Source organism: Monopterus albus, unplaced genomic scaffold (genome assembly GCF_001952655.1).
Source record: "Monopterus albus unplaced genomic scaffold, M_albus_1.0 scaffold361.1, whole genome shotgun sequence".
Lineage (NCBI taxonomy): Eukaryota > Metazoa > Chordata > Actinopteri > Synbranchiformes > Synbranchidae > Monopterus > Monopterus albus.
The window spans coordinates 268,736-287,575 of NW_018128241.1; the positions used below are offsets into that span (position 1 = coordinate 268,736).

Consider the following 18,840-nt stretch of genomic DNA (forward strand, 5'->3'; position numbering starts at 1 on the left):
GTGACTGAATCTGCATCTGTCCTTGTATTTGGGCATTTACATCAGAGTTGACACAGGTCTTGGATCACCCCATTCCCAGGAGTGAACGGCACAAGGTCTTTTGAATCTGACAAAGCATGACCAGCTACTCCATGGGGATCTGAGCAATGGCGGCACGGTAAGTGGAACAAACCTTCTCTGTATGATGCATATTACCATGGAGTTTATGATTACATATGATCTTATCTACCCCCAGAATGAGATGGTCTGGTGTCCCCTACCATTTGGGTTTTACACCTTGCCCAGCTGTCTCCGCTCTCCCCTGGCCAGGAAAGGGAAATCAGTGTCACCTCTGCACGAGCTTCACATCAGTAGTTACTGGCCATTACTGCCTGGTTACTGCTGTGCAGCTAGAGGCCTCTTCAGCCCAGATTTGAAGATGATGTTTGCTACTGAAGTGACTGACAACTTTGCATTGTCACAAAAAACAAAAACAGAGTCAAAATGTTCACTTGTCACTATATAGCCGACTTATTTTTAACCAGAGGATTCTTCTCCTCAACATCGGCGAGTATTTATGGCCCTTTATGTCCCAACTGCAATAAGTAACCCTGTGTAATGATTTCCGAGAGGCTCTGGTCATTCAACCTGGGCTAAACGAATACCACGCTGTCATTTACCTCTGTTTAATCCAGGCAGGAGCCAAGCATCATCCTGTGGCCTGCACAGTGGCTGAGCAGATGTGTGTAGAGGTGAAAAGCAGGTCTCTATCATTATCCTGGATTAGCTGGATAAGAATAGAAACGTGCTGTGTGTAATTGTAGGTTAGTAAATCTGGTGCTAGTGAGTAAACATCATGACTGCAGCATCAGTCTGCTCCCCTGTGATGATCTTATCATTTGCCTGTGTTATAATTACACACTGGAGTGACCTTAATAAGTCAGATGTAATGGGCTGAGCTATGGGAGTTAGGATGGGCCACCAGTATCCCACCTTAAGCATCCCACACCCCCCTCACAGTCTCACTCATCTGCTTCACTGTCTCACCTCAGGTTTCAATTCACAGCCCCCCCACCCCACACACACACACACTGTCTCTGATGAGGTCAGTCTTCATTTTCACCTCCTCTGCTCTTGTTCCCGTCACAATGTCCATTTCAACTCAGAAGTAGAACAGTTGTCCTCCGATGTCTTTGGTCACATAACACCGATGACCTGCTCTCACTTTAAGTTTTGAAATTAGACAGTTTGAAGTCATTTTAATCTGACATGTAATTAAGAATTTGATTGGTTCATTAGTTAAATTCACTGTTAAAAATGAAAATGTTGGGGCCAAAGACATTTGTGTTCATGAGACACTAGGGCTGGGTGAATGATCAAATTTTATTTCCAACTATGAAGTTGGAACACAAAATAACTGAGATAAAATGATTGTTGTACCGTTGTGCATTTCACTACGATGCTCTCGTTTTGTGTCATGTTATAAATCCAGCACACCCTTTCAGCGCTCTACAGGACGAACGTTTTCTCTTGCATCAAGTGAAGTGAAGCTTGTTCCTGTATGTGGAATAAAACCTCAGTCAGTAAAAAGTCCGTAAGACAAAAACACCAGATAAATCAGCATAAACTTGCAGAGAGGTGATAATTTCAGCTTTGCTCAGAGACCATCATGCACCACCAGTTTGTGTGAACCGAACAAGCTTGTTAAGCTAATAGCTGTTGGTTATGAGCAAGTTGAAATGAAACGAGATTGTATTAAACGAGAGGGAGAGATGAATGTGGCTGTGAGCCCGGCAGACTGAGTGATTATCACCTCAAGTTTTATTTATTAATAACCAAGTTTTATTTGGCCAAGCATGTTACACACAAGGAATATGTTTCTGGTACAGAACCAAAGCAGCCATCTGCGGCGCCAACTCAACCAATGGCTCTAACCATCAGGGGCAATGGGGGGTTCAGTGTCTTGCTCAAGGACACTTCGACACGTGGACTGCAGGCACCGAGATTCAAACCTCCAACTCTCAGTTGGGAGACGACGTCTCTTCCCTCTGAACCACAGTCATTTGTAGAGTAAATAAAGAGTAATAAGTAATTCCCTCTGAACTGTCAATCACTGTTGGACAGATACTTGACTTATTTTTCCATTGAATCATATGTAAAGTTTAAGAAAGCCCCACTGTTAAAAGACATTGTAACAGTATTGGTATATCGTGCCAGAGGATCGGTTTCAGTTCAGTCTTCTTTTGTTCTTTCCTTCCTGTATGTATTATCTTTCTCCTGCGCCCTTCCCCTCTCCACTCATGTCAGCCACACTCACTTGTCCTGAGGTGTGGGAGGCTGCCGAGATCATTAGGGAAAATGACTCTTGTGTTGCATACCAGCTCCTATAATAAAACTGTCACAAGGGAGGACGGCATGATGGCTGCACCGCTGCCCTTCTCAGCCGCTCTGCCTTCTCCTCACACCTTTAGTTTTTCTTCTTTGTTGACTTTTTACAGCATCTTTTTAATGGTGCTAAATGAGAGGTAGCATGTTTGGATGTCTGGCTTACTGGACTCTATTACAGCAGCCGTTACTTGGTTAATTTGTCCAAATGTGAGGCACAAAGGCAGACACACCTTCAAGGAACAGGTCAATCATCTCATTTCTTCCAGGAAAATGTGCCCTGCTGTGATGGCAGCCATTTGACCTGCTCAGTAGTCATGTGAAATAGAACAGCCATCAGTCTGCAGGTGTTCCCCACTGACTGTTGAATACACAGAAGAATCACCTTGGACATCCTGTTGTTGGTTGGGAAACTCTGCATGATGATCATGTTGTTGGAGAAGTGGAAAGAAGTAAATGCAACCCCTGCAGCAGACGTGCATGTACTGTAAAACAAGGATCTCTTCAAGTGTCAATACACCGTAAAAATTAAACAGTAATTCTTTCCTGAACAAAGGTTTGGACACCCTGCTAAGGCAGCGCTCAGTGGCTCTTCCTTGGCAGCTTGCAGACTCCTGGTAGCAGAGCAGTCTTTGTATTCACAGCCTCTTCCTGCAGATCACTTCAGGTTCTGAGATGTTTTTCAGACTGTGGGCACTACTCCAAAAGCTCCAGCTTGTGTTTCCTGAACTAGTTCATAGTGTACTCTGCCAGTCTTGTGTTGATTACCATGAGCATAGGTTCCCTTTCCTTTCTCTTCTCTGCTGCTGTTTGTTTGATTGTTTTCTTCCTGGTGTTATTCAACTATTTGTGTAAAACATAAAATATATTATCATTCCTATACACATTTGCATAGTGTGTGTAAAACCTAAAGATCAACTTGTGATAACCTTTGCTTACCTTCTTATGCCTTATTGGTTAATGAAATTGTAAATATTATTGGAATTGAAATGATAAACACTTTATTGCGCTGAAGACATCTTGATATTTCCATTGAGGACTGTGAGTAAATATAGATATTTATCGTGACCCTGCTGGTTGTTTAACCATGTTAAAGTGAAGCAAATGTGAATCTTGGTCAGTAAAAATGTTATGAGTTTACTGTTTGACTGTAACCTGCTGTGAACTTCCTAAATGAATCAGACATGTCTGACTTCAGAAGGTGTTTTGAATTGATGAGAAGCAGCCGAATGCACCATTAGCTGTGACACCTTCAGGCAGGAGCGCCGCAGACGTGTCGCACTGGGAGAAGGTGCAGCTCTCTGTAGGATACCTGCACCGACACCTGCTCCCAGGTTTGTTGTGTGGTAGTTTTGGTTAAAAATGTTGAAACACTGGGCGAATCAACATTACACTAATGTGACTGTGCAGAACAAAATCATTTATTGTTTAAAAGGTGACCAGGGATTGTAAGTCTGATAAGTCCCTGGGAATTCCAGTGTGTTGACCAATCAAAGGGGTTATTGTAACAAAATAAGCATCTTAACAATAATTTTAGCATCTACCTGGCTGCCTTACCAATAAACTAAAGTTAAAATAAATCCAGAGGTGCCTGGCTGCTCCAGTAAAATACAAACAAGGCAAGCAGCCCATTACCTGCACAGGGTACTGTACGTTATACAAGTACACAGAGTTACATGATGATGAACAGTCTGTTATCCTCTTCAGTCCCCAGTTCTCAAAACAAGACTGGAATCACTGGAATCACACTGCTCTCCTGTTAAACACACGATATTGATGTGAATGCTGAGTTGGTGGAGCAGCCATGTGATGGGAGCGTGTAGTTGGTGAGGTCGGCACAGCACACGCTGACCAGACTGGAGTCAATGCAAAGAATTAAACGATTATAGCACAAACCACTTGACACACAACAGGCGTAGTGCCCTTGGAGGCGGTTGACCTGGTTGGGAATCCAGCTGAGGACACTGCTGTGACTGACTTTGAATGTTCTGGAATTTCTCTCATCCTCTTCAGAGGTGTAACCACAGCTCTGTCCTTTCATGACTGCTCATATGGACAGATAATTGTTATCAGGTTTCTGTGGAGAAACTCAGCATCACTTCCTGGCATCTCCTTGTCTTCGCTTTGCTGCTTCACCTTCTAGATGCAAGCTGTTTGTGAGTGAGCGTGGCCTAGATGTTCCTGTAGACACCGGGTTGCTTTCTGTTTGTGTGTTGTTGCCTAGTGACGGCGGGGGTCCTGGTAGCCTGAGGTGATGCCATTGATATCTGTCAGAGCACAGCGGGATGCCAGCGGTGGGGGAAGGGGGCGCTAAAGAGGTTTTAATGACGTTGTAAGCAGCTCTGTGCATTTGTGTGCAAACAGTGTCTTAGAGGCATATGTAGTTACACTCTGGAACATGTTTTGATGCTTTGCCGCCTGGGAGAATGGAATAGAAGCTGGGGACTGATTCAGGTCTTTGTCTGTAACATTCTGCTGTATGTTCTCAGTCAAAGTCCAGAATAAAGTGGAAATGCAAACAGCAGGGCTCCCTGGTTAATCAGCTGATTATTCCCAGCACTGACGAGGCTCTGCCGGCCACTGGGTGTGGGTTTGGCTTTTCATCTGTCACATGTCTGAATATTAACCTCCTAAAGTAAAGTTTGTCATATAAAACAGCTTCCATGTTAATAACATCCCTGTGTTTCACATTTTAGTATCAAATAGATTCTTTTCTGACCTGCTCAGTGTGAATAATATCTGTTTTAGAGGGAGTGAGAGTAATATTTCATATACATTTATTGGTGTTTCACAGTTTTATGGCTGTATGTGTAATCTGTGGCTCTGAAGTGTTTTCCACAAAACATACAGTTCTACCATGGTTTTGCTTCTATAGCTCTGGCTCAGTCTTTCTTATACTCTAATGTCTGTGTTTTAAATTTTAAAGAGCTACATTTCAGAAGTGACTTATGCCCATAATCAAAACAGTTGGGTGCAGTAACCTACTGGGTACATTTTATTTTGAGATTTTAAGGTTTGTGCACAAAAACAGGGATTTTTGATGAGAGAGTTTTAATTGTCTAAGTAAAGAGAAAAAAAAAACAAAATTTAAATGTCACAAAGGAAAGTGTGAAATGATTGTAGGGCACCGTGTTTCCAGTTCATTGAAGGCACAACTAATGAGATTTAAGGCCTCTGACACACCTGTCAACTCCATTCATTAGAGGCCACAATAAAATTCTAATTGGCAGTGCTGTACAACTCAATTTAATAGCCTATGGGTGGATATCTACACTAATCTGTAAACATATTATTGTACATTATTAAATGCCATCCCCAGATCCAGTTCCTAATACCAAAGAGCAGTGGCAAGTGAAAAAAGCAGCTCCTTGATTTGTTAAGGTGATCTGTGCTAAATTTAGCATGAACTAAAGAAAAATATATGCAGCGCCATCCTCGCTGTGCAAAAATAGCCTCATCTGTGTAAAGGTGGCATTAGAGGGGGTCACAATTACAATCTGCCAGTGTTTCCACAGCCGCTGGGAAGGGGAGGGCGTGATGGAATGGTGTGGGAATCTGAGCTCGGCCTAGGACTGGAACAGACAGCCGGTGTGATGGACGTCATGAATGTTAAGACGACGTTCTGCTGCTGCTTCAGCCACGAGCAAGGTGGACGGCAGAGACACTGACAAAGCGCCGCCAACTATAGTTATATATATATAACTATATAGTTATATATAAGTAACCGACTGAGACTACTGGGCGCTTCTTCTTTTGCACAGTGCAGCCCTGTGTGGTGTATCAAACATATGAGATGCAGACAGCAGTTACTGCTGCCACACGTGCACTGTACATCATACAGGAATGTAATGGAGTAATAGATTAATGTGTCTGCATCACATTAAGTTGTAGTTATTTCTTTTCATAAAAATGAAAACTTATGTTTTAGCATACATTTCAGTCACCATCACTATTAGTGGTGTCAGTTTTTAAAACAATGTTTTCTGAATGTTTCTGTAGAATCCCCCCAAGACTCTTCTAACCATGTGGATGGTGAAAAATTCAATCCACGGACTGATAACAAAGGTGCTTAACTCATTTCCCATCGTTAGCTCATTTTCTACTGATGGTTAGTCGATCTAGGTATTTTAATGAGCCACAAACCAAAGCAACATTTAACACTTTCCAAATGCATCTGGTCACGTTCGCCATGTTTAGTGTTCTCTGGAAACTTTGGCTGTTTTGTACGTTTGTGCTGTCGTGTTGTGTACCACTTCTGTATCATTAGTGTGTTCAGTTCTGAACGCCACCTGTACACGAGGGTGAACCTACAGTGAGTTTACAGCACCTTTAAGTGCTAGATGTGTTGCCTGCTATGGTGGCTGGACATTAACAGAAAGTCAGTAATTTTATACATGATTTAAAGAATTAAAATGCATGTCTACAATATGCTACCTGTTTTGTGGCACAGCTCAAAGATTAATCCCAGCCAAGCTGTCTGGGTGCTTTCTGTTAATGTCCTTCACTCGTGTGTGTTTCCTCCCACAAGTGAAGTGAAAAGTCTAAATTGCCTGTAGGCGTGTTTTTCGGTTTGTGTGATAGTTTGAATGCTGCATCAGAGGTTTCAGACCCTCAGGGATAAGTGGATAGAGCCACTGATAAACAGAGTAGGAAGACATTAAACAGGGAGAACGGAAGACATGGTGCAACTAAGACCATCGTTTCCTCCCTGACCCTTCCAAATGTCACTTCAGTAGGACCTCGCCTTCCTCTGATCTTCCCATTCTGCAACTAATGAATGGTCTTGTTACAGGAAAATGATTAGGCCTACATGGAATCCCTTCAGTATGAGCGGCTCAGAAATAACCATAAACCTGCAATGTCTCAAACTTTACATCTTTATTGACAGTTAACAAGTCACCTGGAGCTGCCTTACTGCTTACACAGGGAAGTTTTGACTGCTAATTTTGGCAGGTTGTCAATGATTGCCAGTAGATGGAAATGATACAGGTAATACACTGCAGGCTAAAGGAAGGTCAGAGAGAGAAAAAAGTCAAAATGAAAAGGAAAAGAAAGACCCATCAGCAGTTCTTTTTTTTAATTCACTGTAGAGCTAGTGTTAGCAGTGCTCAAAGTTCAGTCTCACACCAGAGAGTCTTTGTCCTGCTTCTCTCAGATCCTTTAGCTACAGTTTGACAAACTCCAGCAGCTTCATCCACCTTTCACTCACAGTGGTGTCTGTGCAGCCGCTCGACCATCATGACCTGACTGATGGAGAACCTCCTGAGATGGTCGTCCTCCAGCACCATCTACCGAAAATAGAAGAATGTCAATATATATTATAATCCTGGAAAGTCTGTTATGCTACAAAACAGCTTCTACTGGTAGAATGCATGAAATGACCAGTTCACCAATTCTTTTGTACAAGGTTTTATTCAGAGGACTCAGTGAAACAAATTCCCCTCCAAGAGAGTGGAGGCCCTTGAACAGAATCCAGGAGGATTCCATGAAACAGTTCTGCTGTTCTTTAGTGCAAGAACTCGCCACACGTATCACATGATCAGTAGGTAAAAGGTAAACGTTTCAGTGAAACTCGTAATGTTTCAGTGAAAAGCTGAATGACGCTCTGCTTGAGCAGCCGGTTAAGGGCAGACAGCTGAGGATTCCTCCAGCTGTGTGTTGCTGATAAGATAATCTGTCGAGGAGTGGAGGTGCTGGGCTGGCGTTGACAGGATGAGCATCTCGCTCTGTTCTGTCACTTATCGAGTGCAACATTCCCTGCTGTTCAAATAGTGTCGGGAAAAGTGTCATAACCATGACAGAGTTTTTGCCATCCTTGGTGTAGTCATTAGCATGCTAGCAGTGCGTCATGGTGTGTCTGCCTCAGGTGGTGCTGCTGGTAAAACATTTCCATATCTCGCCTTTTTAAATCCTGAACTCTCCTTATTGACTGATGTAATGATTTGAAAACACATTGTAGAAGCAAAGTAAGCTATAATATCCAGTAAGTAAACCACAAAATCACTAATTATTAAATTATTTATGGCCTTTTTCTCTTTAAGTCTTGTTCTGTTTCATAGAATCGGTCCTACCTGTTATGTACTTTGTATTGTTGCATAAAAAAGAGATTTATCTCTTACAGCTATTAAATAAAAGCATGAGCTGGGATGGTTGTCTTTCTTTTGGTACAGTTGTAATTCCTCCATATGTTGGTTTCTATATTCTGTTGAGTTTCCTGCTAGTTATTTCTGATCAGTCAGTTTCCTTCAGTGATGAGTGTCCCTAGTGAAATATCCCTAGATGCAGTATTTGTGTTGCTCAGATCCAGGCTGTTGAATCCGCCAGTCACTATGGATACGTCTTGTCTCAAATTGAAGCAAAAACAACTGAATTCTGATCATTAGAGTTATTATTGGAGCTTGAAGTGTATTTTTCTTGATGTAGGCATATAACAGAGTTCAGATAGTTAGTGGTTAAACATACAGTAATTGCAGAGTTGCAGACACTGATGTGTTTGTAACTATGAGCACCATCTTTTATATTACGCTTTTCCCCCTGACCCAGTGTTTACTATATATTAAAATAGTGATGTGAGGAGACTATGCTTTTTACAGATCTTATAGCATCAAATAGGCTAGTATTTCAACAAAAACCAAGTCATTTTCCTGTAAGACCAAACACTGCAGCCTTGTACGACCACTGTCACAGCAGTTCATCATGCACATAATGGTTCAGTGATAGTCTGAACCGATGTCTGGATGTTTCAGCAGAATTCACATGTGCCGAAACCATCATCAACATGTCTTCTGAGTTCATACACGATCTGAAATGTTCTGTTATGACCATTGATGGTGTGGTCTGACCCAGGGAGCTGCTGGACTCTTTAACAAGGAATCACAGGCTGTTCAAGAGAATTCTGATCTTAAATATGCGCATGTAGAATGTATGTAGTAAATACAGAGAGTCTGTTACACTAGTAATATGCAAGTCATTTTACAAAACATTCTTGGCTGTATTGACAAGCAGCAACGTGTCACTGGGAGAAACCAAACCAAAAGTGATGTGTTCAGTAATTAGAACTAGACCTGAGGAACTTGGCCAGAACCTGACGGGTCCTGCATGGAGCCAAAACTGCACTAGAGGAAAAGTGGGACTCATCCTCTGGAGGTACAGGATTTCTCTCTGGGACCAGCCCATCAAGTGACATTAGAACCATGACACTACAAACCATGTTTACTCTGCGTTCTCAGAATCACAATCAGCTTTATTGGTCAGGTCTGTTTAAACACACAAGGAGTTTGACTCCGGTACAGAGGCAGTCAGTGAATTTTGTAAGGCAACATAAAAAATAAAATGAAAGTGGTACATTCAAAATAGGAAAATGTGCAATCATGGAAAGAAAAAAGTCATTCTCATCATTTCCATTTTGTTAATTCAGTCATTTCTGGTAAACAGTTCCACCATTTCAGTGGGGAGTTCCTCCTGAAGGACGAGCCTCGGGAACCACTGCTGTGTTGTCTGATGTAACAGTACCAACGTCAGTTGTTTACCTCAGTTGTTTAGATGATGAGACGCTTATGTTCTAATTAAAGCTTTTAATTGAGGGGAATCGGTGTGAGGATGGACTGCACGCTCCTCATCTCAGTGACAGTTAAGAGGTTTAAATGTCAGACAGTCTACCAAGCTGAGCGATGCAGCCCTTCAGCCCCCTGCTCAGTCAGAAATACTGTACTGTTTACTACGCTATATTTATTTAATACCTATGGTTAATATTTACTTTACAAATTAAGATTTTACTGCAAAACATGTTTAATGAAGCATGCTTCACTGCTTTAGATTAAATTATCCAACTGTAAATGAATAGTCCAAATCATCCACCTTGAGCCAATAAAAATGTCCTTTTCAAACCACATCAGTGATATTGATCGTTAGGTACAAGCTGATGATGCTTGGATATTTACTGTAGTGATGATGTTAGACTTTCACCTGCCATAGAGATTTTACAGTGTAGCGTTGAAGCTTCCTTTTAAAGCTGCATTAACTCAGATTTCACACAGTGTCTGATAAACCCAGTGACAGTGGGACAGGACGTGGTGTCTCTCAGCAGTAACCAGAGCATTCTACTGGACTGACACATTTATGGTTAGCCAGCTAACACTAGCTTCAAACTGTAGGTTGTGTTCTGATCAGTTTGTCCCAACCAGGCATCTGTAGTTCATGTTGTTGCTAGGAAACAGGATGTGATGGGAGGGGCAAAGGGTGGTTAGGAGCAGCTTATGGTGTCAGTTTGTTTTAGGTTTCACTAGACCCTCAAGGCTGAAATGACGTTAGGTACAGTAGGTTTAACAAATAGTGTTCACTGCTGAGTCAGCACATTCCCAGGGCGCCAAATACTTACAATAATTCAAGAACCTTTTGCGTCTCATACTGATGCTAAAGGGTTCCTTTGGCGTTAATATAAGATGCTCTGGGTTTTCATTACGCAGCAGTGTTATCCCACTTCTGTTAGTACACAAAAACTACATGGTTAAGTTTAGCAAAACATCATGGCCGATTAAAAAACACTGGACAACAAAACAGGAAAACTCGAGTGTGTCACTTTATGATCCGAAAGCATTTTGGCCACATCTGTGTGACAGTATCACAACAGATTCTTTCCATAAATAAACATGTGGAACAATCACTGCTGCCCTGAGGCCTGAGTCAATTTCATATGATAGCTCTCCGGTTGAGACGCTGGTGAAATGTCAATTATCTGCCATCCTCCTCCACACAGTGCACTCAGCTTCACAGGGTCCAGGGCTAATCGCTCATCGTTTACCCCTGGTCCCTGTCTGGGTGGTGGCAGGATAGTCTGGGGGTGGGGATGGAGGTAACAACAGTACAAACACAAGACAAGCACACACACACACACACACACACACCGCAATCAGGCAAACTAGGAATTAATCTTAATTTTCACTGGCTCCACCGAGTCACATCTCTGGACTTTCCAGGTGTGCATATGAGTCCAATTAGTGTTTGTGAGGTATGAGACAGGGAAAAATGACAGCGCCTGGCCCTTTGAGCAGCTGATGTTTACACTCAGCAAAGCAGGACAAGATAGATAGATATGTTATTGCTCCTGAAGGAAATTCAGGTATCCAGTAGCAACAGCAGTGATGACCGAAACCACAGCACCAAGCATCAGACTGAAATACAAGGGACCAAGTATTAAAATAAGTATACTATATATTCAGCCGGGGCTCAAACCTAGAACCTTCTGTGAGATGACAGCGCTAACCACTGTGCCACCCTAGTTCTTTTCCATCTATGTTTTTCTCATTTTTGAGCTTTTTGTAATCATCAGAACAGAAAAGTAACCGTCCCTTGACAGTTTTGTGCTCCAAGCCCCGCTGACCCGTTGGGCCTTTGGTCCGGTGCCCAGTAGGCCCATTCAGGGATCCATCTGTGATTCCATTATTGGTTCACAAACATAGATGCAGTAAACATCACTAATGTTGCAGCTGGTAAAGGTGAGGCTCATTTTAACCACCGTTTAGTTGCCAGGTGCCTTCATCCATAACTTCACAGTTTATTAGTTGGTTATGTTTGTTACATCTGCAACTGAAGCTGGTAAATACATGCTGAGTAAAAAGTACCAAGTAGTTGAGAAGGAGTAAAGTAATAAAATGGCAACACTCAAGTACGAAAAGTGCTTAAGTAAATGTACTTAGTTACTTTCCACTACTGGTTGCCAGTTGCTTGAGAACAAAGTATAAAACCAATAAAACATCTAGAAGCCTCAGTTCTCAATCCTGTCGTGTGACGCTTCCGAGGAGTTTGGAGCTGTGAACACTTCCAGCCTCCATCTCCAGCAGTCAAATTAGCCTGTTCTCCCACGTGGACGAGCATTAGTCACAGCTCGTTAATTTTCCCAGGCCTTGTGACGGAATCAGTTCGTGTATAAAGGCAACACCTGTCGCCGCTGCAGAGCCAGACAGAGGAGCAGGGACGGACTGACGTGTGCGCAAAAGTCCTTTTAAAAAGCTGCAAAAGAAAATGAACCCAAACATCTGCGTGTGCTGTTTGTCTCTGCTTGTATTGTTTAATTTCGTTGGAGCCAAACCTGTGTCTGATCTACAGGTAAGTTCACCTGCGCTTTAACTGGTGTGAAATGTCAGTGATGTGTGACTGTTTACTGAAGTGTCATGAAGACGCAGAGTGTGTTACAGATGATGCCAAACTCTCTGCAGTTTGCTGTGCGGTGGATATTTTAGGACAGTCCACTGTGATGAAGAAGTTCATGTTTCTGACTTTGTCCCACAGACTCTGAAGCAGCTCTTAGAAGACGAGATGAACACGGCGCCGTTCTCCTCCTCGGAGGAGATGCAGGTGGAGGGGAAAGATGCAAACACAGACAAGTCGGTGTTCGGAGCTTCAGAGGAGCACCCGTGGGACTCGTTCGACCCCAGCAACTCGGCGCTGGCGGCTAAGGAAAACGTCGTGGCGCGACTCTTCAAGGACCTCAGGAGGACCTCCAAGCGCTCGTGGAACCGGCCCAAGAAGGGCGGGCTGCGGAGCTGCTTCGGGGTCCGGCTAGAGAGGATCGGCTCATTCAGCGGCCTGGGCTGCTAAAGGTGGGAATCAGGGACCGCGGACACGGATCAAATCCTGGTTTCATTCATTTTTGGCAATTGCAACACTGGCTAAATTTAGTTTGTAACCTACATGCAGAGCTAAATAGAGCCTCGAATGTGCAGTTATTTCATATAACATGCAAAGTTCTTTTTACACTCGGGTGTGAAATAGCTCTGCAGAGTGAAACGAGCCTGTAGTTACTGTGTAGTTATTGTGTAGTTATTATTCGTTCAGTAGACACAAAAAGACGTCTTAATGTTTGAGCTCACACATTGAACGTAATGCTGCACACAACAACTTTACTATTTGAGATTTAACATGAAAACCGTTTTAATAATCCATCAGTATCAACTGATTATAATTCATCTGATTTATATGGAAGAATCCGGGTTAACCTGTAGCGACGTGCTTCTGTCCACAGGGGCGGACGACTCCGGGGTTTTCCCATCTTCACATCAGCGTGCTCGCCAACACCGGGGCTCCTCTGGCGCGCACGAAGCTTTGAGCAGCACTTCCCTGTGCGGGTCCTGCAGTCTCTCCTGTGCGTGGTTCTCCTTCAGAACTGTGATTCCCTGTTTCATATGTGAGCTGTTAATAAATAGTTGTAAATGTATTTATTATTTTGTATTATTTCTTGGATAGAGTGTCCTTGTAATAGATTGTATTCTAGTAAAATAATTATTTTGCCTAATAGAGTCTGAGATTGAATTTGTTCCTTTTTGTGGCACCGTTGAAACAAAGGAGCACTGTCACATTATATGCACGTTAAATAAATCGGTTTTAGATGAGGAACAGTTGATAATTTATTATTTTTTTTTACTTTTTATCTCCAGATGTCTGCAGTTATTTGTTCAGTCTGAGCTGTTTGGTTGGAAAGAGACTTGAGAATGGACACATTTAGCTTCTTCGTGGTGATATTTTAATCTGCTTATATCCATGAACAACGTAGCTCTATGTCTTCAAAGCCACGTTTTGGCCTCATAAACAAGACAAAACGAGTAATATGACTGACGACTGGTGAGATGCTGTATTATGAAAGATAACGAGCAACAGCGGCTCCGGCGCATGCAGGAGGAGAAACAGATTGTGCAAATGTCAGAGTCTCTGCGTGATGATGGAGCTACAGAAATCCAGATGGCACTCGTTAACAACAAGAGGTTCAGTGCCAGTCGTGTTAGAGGTCCACATACAAGCATAGAAAACTGACGCTGCAGCTCTGTGAGAAGGGTTTGGTTCGACGGTTCTGCCTGCGGGACCAGCTGGAAGGCTCTGTATCCTGCAGTGTCCGAACTTCAGGCGTGTGCGTAAAGCTTCTCTGAGGCTCGATCCACGTCTGCATTAACGTGTTTAGTCTCTTACCAGCAGCTGGTTGCTGGCACTGATCAAACAATTTCAGTTTCATTATTTTAAAGCATAAAATTAATCACAAGAATAAAGTGAAGAGACGCGTTTCCACGGCGAGTTTATTGGTACATTTTAAACGTCTTCCTGCCATTTACACAAATTCTGAGGTATTTAAATTCGATGGTAGTTTTGTCAGTACAGTTCTGACCCTGTAGTGGTCACTTATGTTTACATGTCTCATACTAACATCACATGAGAAGCCTGTGAGCCAGTGGCTCTGCGTAAATCAAACTGTTTGTGTCTCCTTACCACGTTTCAGGTGTCTATGATTTCCACCAGAGTTTGTCCTCTAAACTTCTAACAGAGGTCACGTGATCTGGTACCTCATTAACAAAAGTACAGATAAGAGAAAACTCCAAAAGATGAAAACAGATTTGTGTTGCAGTACTTTGTTCCCACCTGGATTAAACTGGCTCCTCGACCAAATACAACAGTAAAATCCTGAATGCTTATAAACTAAAAATATATCAGTAAAGATCTGCTTTTACATTCGATTCTTTAAATACACTTAGCTAATATTCATTTACTACAGGTAGAATGTTAAATACAGGACTGGAGTATTGGAGTATTTCCAATTGTGATATTAGTACTTTGAATTAAGTAAACGAGTGTCCTGGTGGCAGCTCAGACACGTTGTTTACACTAATGTCACAAGTTTTTATTTGTGTTTTCTTCTTGTATTAAATCTTTTAGTATGCAGAGACCAATTTTAACAGATTGGAGCATCAATACTCACTGTCTCCTGGTCCTCTGACATAGGCAGCCCAGTCCACTTTAATGATGGGTCTTTGTCTCCACTGATTGATGAACAGGAACAGTCAAATTCATGGGGAAGGGAGAGATGTGAGGTCATTGTGACCTTGACCTCTGACCTTTGACCACCAAACTCTAATCAGTTCATCCTCGATTCCAACTGGACATTTGTCACAAATTTGAACAGATTTCCTCAAGGCGTTCCTGCGATACTGCGTTCACAAGAATGGGCCGGGCAGAAGGACAGACATACAACCCGCCAGCATGGAGGCGTAAAACCTGCAGAGTGAATGAGAGTTCTCCGTGACATGTTTTACATTATCGCTAGTCATTTGATCCATTGTTGATGTAAAATATTATTAGTGCAGCCTTCATATTTTTATTACAACTGATTCAGGCTGTAATCTTAATGTGATGCGATGTCTCCTAGTGAGGTCAGAGGTCACAGCCTTTTCTTTTATACAGTGCTGCAACATTTTGCCCCTGTGGCGCTGTCCCCCCGCTGCACTTTGTGAATGTTTGTGTAAACACGTCCCAAATTTGGATCCTCACACTGAAGGCTGGTCTCGAACCAGCAGGCTACCCCACCATTATCACGTACACGCCTCAATTTAGTAACACTGTCACCCTCTGCTAGTTTACTACTTCCAGGAAGCGAGTGACAACAATGTCCTGTGTAGAGTGGGGTAGGAGTAACAAAGTAGCATATGGAAGCAGCTATGTCATATGAATGCTCCATATCTGAGAGACAAGGCTTTAAAAGGAGCCGTTTCCGATAGCTCCTGTTATCAGAATCAGGTGTCAGGAACGCCAGCTCAATTCCTGGCATACCTGCATGTGTCCAGCTTCAGTATAAAAGAGCAGAGGGTGCCACTGTGGATTCCAGCATCCAAACAGCTGCCAGGCAAAGAAGCCCAAGATCAGCCATCCAGCCATTGATAGGATCAGGAAGAACTCACAGACAAACATGCATCTGTCTTTCATTTCCCTCTGTGGCCTCCTCATCTTAAACCTGCAGCTGGTCAGCACATTTCCCATCAGCACCAGCTTGACCGACACTGACATGGACGTCTTAAAGGTGAGCCTCCAAATAAGTGATTCTGAAACTTGGGTGTGGAAAGTTGGAGTTTTAGGGCTCCACCATCGGGCCTCGTGGACATTTTAGGAACTCACCAGTGAGATGGGACAAACATTTTCATTTCATTCACTGTATCAAACATCAGATATCTCAGCTTGTATGAAGATGTTTCATTCAGAAGCGTTTTACATGAAGCTCTGGGACCATATGTGAATTAATGGGACTCTAATGAAAATAAACCGACACTCTGAGCAAATAGTACATGTAAAAAGTGCTTGACAATATACTTTCTGCCTGTCCTGTAAAAATGATTCTGAATTCTTCTGCTTGTGTGCTGAGAGGTGCTACCAGATGTATTTGAGAGCCCTTCCTGTAAACGCTAACCCAGCTTATGTCTGTGTGTCTGCTGCAGGTGCTCCTACACAGACTAGAGGAGTCCCTTTCAGAGCAGACTCAGGTGGACCAGAGAGTCCCCTCAGAGGTGAATGATCTGGAGAAGGCAGAAGACGCACAGCAGCTCCAGACTGGACTGGACGAGGCTGTGATCAGGGAGTTTCTCTCAGCCAAGAACCTGAAGAGCATCCGAAACGATGTGTCCAAAAAACCCTCTGGCTGCTTTGGTCGACGCTTGGACAGAATAGGCTCCATGAGCTCGCTGGGCTGCAACACAGTCGGCAAATTCAGTAAGTTACACCAACAACAGCTGTAAGATGAACCGCCAACAATGGCTCCAGTTGGGGTTTTTCTCCTCATAGTGTCTTTAAAATGGTTTTAATTCTGATAATATATCAAATGTGAGTTTAGTTTACCATGAACTCTCAAATTAAAGAACATGTGAATATCTATAACAGAGCTGTTGTCGTGTTCTCTTGCAGAGCCAAAGTAAAGATGAAGTCTTACCATGGAAATTCTGGAACTGCAACGTCTCTACCGAAGATATTTTTATGTGAAGGCTATTTATTTACTGATATTTATTGATTATTGTTTGTGGCTTATTTATTTAAATTTGGATGTGACATTGTTCTTTATGTACTGTTCAGTGTTCTAATAAATGTTTACAATGTGCACCACTGAGCCGAGGGCTGCTTGAGCATCACTACACACACACACACACACACACACACATTATAATGTGCAGCTATACAACAAATGGCCACTTTTCAGGAGGGTTTTCAGTTTGAAATTCAGAAATGATGTTACAGTTATTAATTCCAGTAACGCTCGGTTACTCTGACATCTGGCTGTCTTACCAGCGATACGATGGAGGCTGACGTCAGTTCCCTCTCGCCACTTTCAGCAGATGCATTGATCCAGGACATGGTAGCTTGGCGCAGGGGTCTGCTGTAAATAAGGGGACTTATTGATGTAAAATGTAGACCTCTGTAACATCAGGGTTGTGTTTACATACCAGAGAAGCAGTAACATCTGGTAACATCTGCACATCAAGGGTTTCATGGGTTTTACAGTATCAGCTGTTTACTGTACCTCAACAACATTTTCTTGTTATGAGCCACAATTTGAAAAGGCCTTTGGCAACTCATCTAATTAATGCAATCAGATTACACAGATGTAAGAAAGTAATTACGTTAGACAATCTTTGGAGTGGCTAAAGAGTTTTGACGTACATATGCACAGTACGGCTCATCCCTCCCTTGAAACGTGGCCACTCCCTGTGTGAAGAAGACTTTATCTTCTCTAGGAGGTTTATGTGCTCGTTGTCTGGAGGTAGAAGAGGTCGTCCACCCATCACAGAGTTTGTAGTTTGGTTCCCAGTCCTCCAGTCCACATGCTGAAGTGTCCTTGGGCAACACACTGAACAACAAGTGAGTCAGGGCGGTTCGGTGCCTTGCGTGGTCGCTCTGCCGCCATGATGTGTGAATGTGTCAGTGAGTGGCCACAGTGTAAAGCACCTTTCTGTTGGGGTAGGAAAGCACTATATGAGGGCACTACACTTACTGTCATGGTTTGTGGAACTGAATCGTTCTCACACATAGAGCAAATTGTTTGTTTATAGGAAATGTTGATGGAGGACAAGGAGGCAAAGCATGAGAGCAGAACAACAGAAACAGGAGTAAATGTGAGAATTTGTGTAGAAAGTGGTTTTGGAAATAAGTTCACCAAGTAGAAAATACTGCATGGAATCATCTCCAGAACATGGCTCTGTCAGTTCTAGGACAAGTGCAGTACATGATTGAATGTAGTTCAGTGGTGGAATTAGTACTCACATTCTTTACTTGAGTAGAAGAAGAAATAACACAGTGTAAACAATTTTAAAGGTTCACAGATATTAGCATAAAAATACACTCAAAGTAGCAAAAGTACGGTACTCATCCTGCAGAACGGCCCGTGTCACAGTAATGATGCTACTGGATCATTGTGTAATCATTAAGTACAGTGCTTGAGTAAATGTACTTAGCATTCCATCAGTAATTTACAGGAACAGGAAGGGACTCAACATACTGGACATACTTAGTGACCTAAGACTCTTTAAGGTTTTGGTGCAGTAATCAGCCGATTAAATAAATGAAACGCCTTTGACTGGATGTGTGACTTCACTGATTCTCACACATGTAAACAATATGTAGCAGTGGACATCAGAGTTGCTGCTGACAGTTCACTCTTGATTTTGAAAACAATCTCAA

The 18,840-nt window shown here is 42.6% G+C and overlaps 2 protein-coding genes across 2 annotated transcripts; both read left to right on the top strand.

Annotated features, from left to right (window-relative positions):
• The first annotated feature begins 12,196 nt into the window (after nt 1-12,196).
• On the top strand, nt 12,197-13,580 carry nppal (natriuretic peptide A-like). Its single transcript, XM_020585296.1, has 3 exons — nt 12,197-12,468; nt 12,652-12,962; nt 13,385-13,580. Exons 1-2 carry the CDS (start codon nt 12,385-12,387, stop codon nt 12,958-12,960), a joined length of 393 nt encoding a protein of 130 aa, XP_020440952.1. The 5' UTR covers nt 12,197-12,384; the 3' UTR covers nt 12,961-12,962; nt 13,385-13,580.
• A 2,489-nt stretch (nt 13,581-16,069) lies between these two features.
• nppb (natriuretic peptide B) lies at nt 16,070-17,151 on the top strand. Its single transcript, XM_020585299.1, has 3 exons — nt 16,070-16,198; nt 16,611-16,881; nt 17,074-17,151. Exons 1-3 carry the CDS (start codon nt 16,088-16,090, stop codon nt 17,082-17,084), a joined length of 393 nt encoding a protein of 130 aa, XP_020440955.1. The 5' UTR covers nt 16,070-16,087; the 3' UTR covers nt 17,085-17,151.
• Nucleotides 17,152-18,840: the final 1,689 nt, after the last annotated feature.

What these genes read in the sequence shown, in the direction of transcription:
- nppb (XM_020585299.1), top strand. Translation starts at nt 16,088, where the DNA reads ATGCATCTGTCTTTCATTTCCCTCTGTGGCCTCCTCATCTTAAACCTG. An exon ending in CTGACATGGACGTCTTAAAG is followed by an intron (nt 16,199 to 16,610) that starts GTGAGCCTCCAA and finishes TGTCTGCTGCAG; the next exon opens with GTGCTCCTACACAGACTAGA.
- nppal (XM_020585296.1), top strand. Translation starts at nt 12,385, where the DNA reads ATGAACCCAAACATCTGCGTGTGCTGTTTGTCTCTGCTTGTATTGTTT. An exon ending in AACCTGTGTCTGATCTACAG is followed by an intron (nt 12,469 to 12,651) that starts GTAAGTTCACCT and finishes TTTGTCCCACAG; the next exon opens with ACTCTGAAGCAGCTCTTAGA.